This window comes from Priapulus caudatus, unplaced genomic scaffold (genome assembly GCF_000485595.1).
Source record: "Priapulus caudatus unplaced genomic scaffold, Priapulus_caudatus-5.0.1 Scaffold419, whole genome shotgun sequence".
In the NCBI taxonomy this organism is placed as follows: domain Eukaryota; kingdom Metazoa; phylum Priapulida; class Priapulimorpha; order Priapulimorphida; family Priapulidae; genus Priapulus; species Priapulus caudatus.
The window spans coordinates 78,913-86,669 of NW_014577480.1; the positions used below are offsets into that span (position 1 = coordinate 78,913).

At 44.3% G+C, this 7,757-nt stretch overlaps 1 protein-coding gene across 1 annotated transcript in view; it reads right to left on the bottom strand.

Moving 5' to 3' along the window:
- LOC106810205 (synaptotagmin-1-like) overlaps positions 1 to 7,757 on the bottom strand; it is an 80,141-nt gene that overhangs the window by 25,915 nt on the left and 46,469 nt on the right. The window contains exon 5 of the mRNA XM_014813488.1: positions 7,245 to 7,385. Coding sequence (XP_014668974.1) covers positions 7,245 to 7,385 — 141 coding nt within the window. The remainder of the gene's footprint in view (positions 1 to 7,244; positions 7,386 to 7,757) is intronic.

Below are 7,757 nucleotides of genomic sequence, written 5' to 3' on the forward strand. Positions count from 1 at the left end.
CGCACGCACGCACGCACGCACGCACACACACACACACACACGCACACACACACACACACACACACACACACGCGCGCGCGCGCGTGCACACACAGACATACACACACACACACCCGCACACACACACGCATACCAACAAGCACGCACGCACGCACGCACCACACACACACACACACATCGTGGCTGCGGCTAACATTACGCGTGTCTGAGAGCAACAAGCATCAATAATGCACGAGCCGATATTGAACATCAGCGCTGCTGCTAGCTAACGCACAGCGGCCAGCGCTCCAGCAACAACCCTACGTAGACTGTGTGTGCTGGACACCCTCCCCCCTCCTCCCTCCCTCCCCTTCCCATCCTCCTCCCATCCCTTCCCCTCCTCCTCCCCTCCCTTCCTCTCCTCCTCCCCAACCTCCTCCTCCCCTCTATACGTAGCCACGAACCTCAATAAGAGATACCACCAGCCATGACGCTTCTACGACATGCGTTACTGCAAAACACTCCCGTAGACTGTGTGTATATATGCTATTATATATATATATATATATACATATACACACACACATATATATATACATAATAAATATTTATATACATGTAATAGAACGCGCATGTAATAGTATATCAGCCTATTACTATTATATGGTGCAGTTATTTTGTCAGCGTCTATATGACACCCCTCCTGATATTACACATACTACGGCCATTATAAGGAGCCAGGACAGGAGACGGGCGAGTAAATTGTAGGTCATTAAAGCAAGCATGTATCGAAAGCCACCTCATTAACGTGATTACGTCACCGTAATTAGTAAAAGCAACAAAATTATGTCCACTTTTTCACAAAATGTAAGTTATTCTGTTCATTTTTATGGTTAAATTGCTGAATTATACTTCCTATTTTGCTATTCCGTTCGATGTGAACAAACACTCGTGACGCATACATAGTGCATAGCAAGCATTTAATGTCGTGCTCAACATGTCAAATCGCCCAGGTTTTTCGGATTTTTAACTAGTTGAGAAACAATCTTATATATCAGGTAAGAATTTGAGGATACACTTAGTCCCGTAAGTACTCACTTTTCAAGTTCTCAACATTTTTTACAAATATACACCATAGAAAATTCGCGACGTAGTCAATTTAACGTGGGCGCTCGCTCTGTCGTGCGTCAACGAATCCGATCCTTTCACACTCATGAATAGGAGAGGAGAATTCATGCAGAAATATCCGGTAGAAACCAGAGCATTGATAGGACTGGTGGGGAAGGGGGGGGGGCGATATAATACTTGCACATAGAAGGCGTATTGCGTCCTTGAATGACGTCAATGTGGCAATGCCTGGCTGCTACAGGCTTGCACTCCTAATTAAAGAAGCCCCAGAGGTCCCTGATATGTGATGTACGAGCTCCCTGGTACGAACTAAATGAGATGGTATCGGGAATAAGTAACGACAATGTTATTTACTCCTAATGGTATCTATATACAGATACGGAGGTATATATCGAATTTATCTTGAGCCACTTATACTTACTCGACTGCCTTTACAGACGTCATTTCTAAGAAGATTTACTTTCGAATATGTCAAATCCAAACAAAAATGAGCACATGATCTAATACGATACATTAAATAAACACGAAAAAAGTTTTTCGCTTTAAATTACCGCTGTTGCGAAGTGCATTACCGATGACAATCATTAGATTCTATACATTCTGACGGATTTCGACGTGCTGCGCATGCGAGAGTGCGAAATCTAGCCATCGCAAACTTTTAAACACGACGAAGCTATAATCCAACACATCATCCCCTCCCCGTTTGCGCATTATTCCAAGGCCGACCTTGCACCTTTAAGTGGTTACTAAACACGCGTCTATTTCCATCCAATCCTCATCTATCCAATTCCCCGCAGAGACCACGAGCGCAGCACAATAAAGGTGCGTGCTCTCTGGTTGCTATGGCAATCCGACTAGCTCATCACCGCCCACCACCGCGCGTGCTTCCATCGTACATTACTCTAGTTAGGTGAGTTCCGTAGCGCACGTCCGGATGTGACCGCCATTAACCCGCCTGTCAACCTCGCTGTCAACCTCGCTGTCAACCTCGCTGTCACACGCGCGTACCGCCGCGTGTTGTCCACACACACGGCCATGCAGCATGCAGCGTCCATAATCAACAATCACAGCGGAACTACTAGTATAGGCGCTCGTACACAGCAGGCTATCTCTCTCCTATACATCTCGTTCTCTACCAGAAGCGTAGCTAACCCATTTTTCCTGGGGGGCAAGCCATGTACATTGTAATTTGTATGCTTAGTATATTATATATATATAGTATATTATATATATATACATAGTATGCAGGTATTATTAGCTCTTGATTGTATCAGTAGTGAATAATAGAGATTATAGAATCTCAATAGACTCTCTATAGAATCTATATAGAATCTCTATATAGATTCTATAGAGAGTCTATTGAGATTCTATAGAATCTATATAGAGATTCTATATAATATATCTATAATAGAGATTATCTCTATTATTCGCTCCTGGTTGTATGTTCTGGGAAGATGACTGCATTTGATCATATATTCTGTATACTTTTTTTCTGAACGGGGAAACTGCCCCTGTGCCCCCCCCCCACCCGGCTAGCTACGGCCCTGTCTACTATATGCTCATACTCTCTCGGCTCCTATACATCTCGCACTCTATTCTATACTCATACTCTCTCACATACATCTCGCACTCTATTCTATACTCATACTCTCTCACATACATCTCGCACTCTATTCTATACTCGTACTCTCTCACATACATCTCGCACTCTATTCTATACTCATACTCTCTCACATACATCTCGCACTCTATTTCTTATCCTCGTACTCTCCCTCCTATACATCTCGCACCCTAATCTAGTACTCGTACTCTCTCACATAACATCTCCGCAAGCTCGTATTCTAGTATCTCGTACTGCTCTCAGCAACATCTCACACTCTATTCTATACCGTACTCTCTCACAATACATCTCAAAACACGTCTATTCTAATACCGTACTCTCTTCACATCACATCTCGCACTCTATTCCTATACTCGTATCTCCTCACAGGCTCATCTCGGCTACCTAATTCTAATACTCGTACTCTCTCACAATCTACATCTCGGCGACTCTATTTCAATACTCGTACTCGTCTCTCCTGATACACCCTCTCGCGACTCATTCTTATACTCGTACTCTCTCCAGATACATCTCACACTCTATTCATACTCGTACTCTCTCACATACATCTCACACTCTATTCTATAGCTCGTGACTCTCTCACATACATCTTCACACCTATCTATACTCGTACTCCTCGTCACAAGCGTTACATCTCACACTCATTCTATACTCTACTCTCTCACATACATCTCGCACTCTATCTAAATACTCGTACTCTCTCACATACATCTCGCACCGTCTATTCTATACTCGTACTCTCCTCACTACATCTCGCACTCTATTCTTATACTCGTCTCTCTCAATACATCTCGCACTTCTAACTTTCTATACTCGTGACTCTCTCCTAATACATCTCACAGTCTCTATTCTTACTCGTACTCTCTCACATACACTCGCACTCTATTCTACGGTACTCGTACTCTCTTCACATACACTCGCACTCCTATTCTATACTCGTACTCTCTCAAATACCAATTCGCACTTATTCCCCCCCCTACTCGTAACTCTCCCACATACATCTCACACTCTAATTCTAATACTCGTACTCTCTCACATACATTCTCGACATTGGCGTCTATTCTATCACTCGTACTCCCCCATAAACATCTCCTCACTCTATTCTAATACTCGACTCTCTCCATCATCTCACCACTCCATACTATACTCGTACTCCTCTCACATACATCTCACACTTAGTTCTATACTCCGTACTCTCTCACATACATTCTCCGCACCTCTATTCTATACTCGTACTGCCTTCACACACTCTCCACACTCCCCTATTCTATACTCGTATCTCTTCACAACATCTCACACTCCTATTCTAACTACTCGTACTCTCTCACATACAATCTCGCACCTCCTAAATTCTACTACCGTACTCTCTCACATACATGCTCGCACTCTACTTCTAATACTCGTACTCTCTCACGATACATCTCACACTTTTCTATACTCGACTCTCTCACATAACATCTCGCACTCTAATTCTATACTCGTACTCTCTCACATACATCTCACACTCTATTCTATACCCGACTCTCTCACATACATCTCGCACTCTATTCTATCTCAGTACTCTCTCACATACATCTCGCACTCTATTCATACTCGTTACTCTCTCACATACAGCATCTCACACTTCTATTCTATACTCGTACTCTCTCTCACATACATCTCGCCACTCTATTCTTAATACTGCGTACTCTCTCACAAATACATCTCACACTCATTCATACTCGTACTCCTCTCCACATACATCTCGCACTCCTATTCTATACTCCGTACTCTCTCCTAATATCATCTCGCACTCTTCTAATACCTCGTAACTCTCTCACATACATTCGCACTCTATTCTATACTCGTACTCTCTCGGACATACATCTCCACTCTATCTATACTCGTACTCTCATCACATACATCCACACTCTATTCTAAATACTCCGTACTCTCATCACATACAATCTGCGCACTCTAAATTCTATACTCGTACTCTCTCCACATTAGCATCTCACACTCGTTTCTATACTTCGTGACTCTCTCAATACATTCTTCGCACTCTATTCCTATAAATCGGCAGCAGAGCGCCAAAGGAAGGCGAGCAACGTGACGAGGCAGGCATCCGCAGAGAAGCAAGGTAATGACGCCTCCAATACCCCCTCACATTGCAAGTAAATACCTATATATATATACACACCATATATATATATATATAGCCGCAACTATCCACTGCTTGCATGACTTCAAATGCCTTCTTCACGTGAGACCTAGCAGTCACAAACACTGGATCCTGTAAGAGCGGGCCACTACACAAATTTGCCAATACACTAACAGCCCACGCCAGCGGCACCCACCTTCGCCACAGGCATTCCGACACGCCACCTAACTTGGAAGGTCACTCCGCGTTGACGGCCCACCTACTGGAATGCCGCTCGCGTCGACAGCGCCATACTGGACAGGTCGCTCGCGTCGACAGGCGGCCCGCCTAAATAAGAAGTCCTCGCGTCGACACCCGGCGCGCCACCTACTGGAAAGTCACTCGCGTTGGCAGCGCCACTACACTGGTTCTGCCTGACAGCGTAGTCGAGTTTGAACTGAAGCCTTCCCGAGGCCTTCCAACCTCGGACTTGGTGCTCCTTCCATCCTCATCCTCTCCATGTTTAGATCCAGCTCATCGAGGTCAGGCTGCACCGCTGGTGAGTGATCAACTGCAAGCAGGTAGGGTGACGCCTGCCAGAGATGAGTCCTGAAGTCTAATGTCATCAACGTCCCATACCGCCAACCCATACTGAAATATACATTTTTTCCTACCCACATCGATCCATCCCATCTCTCCTCACCCACACTGAAAACACAGTATCCTCAACCTACACAGGATCCATCTATCTCCCCCAACACACTCAAATATACAGTCTATCGCCAACCCACACCGCGACCCACCCATCTCTCTCCACCCACATAAATTAACTTATATATCTCCACCCACATAAATTAAACTCTTATTTCTCCACCCACCCCATCTTCCCCATCCATACAAGTCATCCAACTCTCAATCCGCAGAAACGCGCTCCCACCTCTCTCCATCCACGAATCCCCCATCTCTCCTATCTATGCCACACCAACAATAAAGAAATGCCCCCAAACACACACGACACTGAGCAAGTATAAAGACGACGACTCAGCCACACACATAGCCGCATTTCGCCGGCGCATGCAGAGAGGAGGATAGAAGCAACCATTACCTTTAATTGTTAGCGATTGCAGTGATGTGCTTGTCGAACAGATGTTTTCTCGGCAGCATAATAGAACCAGCGACATGTTACCACAATGCCAAAACCCGATTTGAAAGCTTAACAAAATGCAGTCTAGACACCACCAACGGCTACAGAAGAGAATAGTGAGTTAAGGAACACGTGCAATACGCCCAAAATTCCCAATAACCAAACCCAACAACAACAAATGAAAATGATGGAAAAGAGAGCGACGATGAAAAACACAACATTATAAAGGAACATTAAAAGAATCTATTATTGAATGTCAAATCGAAAAACTCAGGTGGATCGAGATTTTTGAGAGTACGGGTAATTATTGTTAAGATAGGATGAATGGAATTACATAGGAGTATACACTATTGTTACTTTACTGTCGGGAGGGTGCCAGATGGGCGTACAGGGGTAGAAACAAAGAGAAAAAAAGAGATGGTCCACAAGACCATCTAGTTTGAAATTTAGATGGTCCTCCTAAATTTTAGATGGTCCTCCTAAATTTGAAATTGTTCTCTAAAAGTAATGCGGGGTGCAAGCGTAAGAAAGAGATTTTACATGGTGATAAAATGGTTTAATTATTCACCTACATGTAACAATGAATGTATCAAACGATACAGTAATTGTTTATTGACTTTAATAGTATATTGGAACGTGGAAACTTCAAAGAAAATTACCGTAAAATGAGACCAAAATATTCAATGGTCCATCGGACCATTGACTTTGAAAATCTGATGGTCCTCCTGATTATTTGATGGCCTCGGACCATCGGACCATCGCTTATTTCGATCCCTGGCGTAGACCCGCTCAAAAAAAGAAGACGAGGACGAAGATAAAGAAGCAAAATAAAAGAAATATAATGAAAGATGACAAACAAAGCCGATATGAAGAAAAATAAAACAAGGAGAAGAAAACAAAGAAAATGACAAACAAGGTAAAATATAACTTATATATCTCCACCCACAATAAATTAAAATCTTATATTCTCACCCACCCATCTTTCCCGCATCCAATACAAGTCCAACATATATGCCGCAAACTATCCCACTGCTTGCACTTCAAATGCCTTCTTCACGTGAGACCTACAGTCACAGACACTGAATCCTGTAAGAGCGACCACTACATCAATGTCACTACACTAACAGCCACTCCGCGGGCACGTACCCCACCTTCCGCCACAGGCAGTCGACAACGCCCCCACCTACTGGAAGGTCACTCGCGTTGACGGCGCCACCTACTGGAAGGTCGCTCGCGTCGGCAGCGCCACCTACCTGGTTCTGCTGGAAGTCGTAGTCGAGTTTAAACTGAAGCCTTCCGAGCTTCACCTCGGACTTGGTGCTCTCTCCATCCTCATCCTTCTCCATGTTTAGATCCAGCTCATCGAGGTCGGGCTGCACCTGGTGAGTGATCAACTGCAAGCAGGTAGGGTGAGTTCAAGAGATGAGTCTGAAGTCTATGTCATCACGTCCCATACCGCTCACCCATACTGAAATATACATCTTTCCTAACCCACACCGATCCATCCATCTCTCCTCACCCACACTGAAAAACACAGTTATCCCAACCTACACAGATCCATCTATCTCCCCCACACACACTCAAATATACATCTATCCCAACCCACACCGACCCACCCATCTCTCCTCACCCACACTGAAAAACACAGTTATCCCAACCTACACAGATCCATCTATCTCCCCCACACACACTCAAATATACATCTATCCCAACCCACACCAACCCACCCATCTCTCTCCACCCACATAAATTAACTTATATATCTC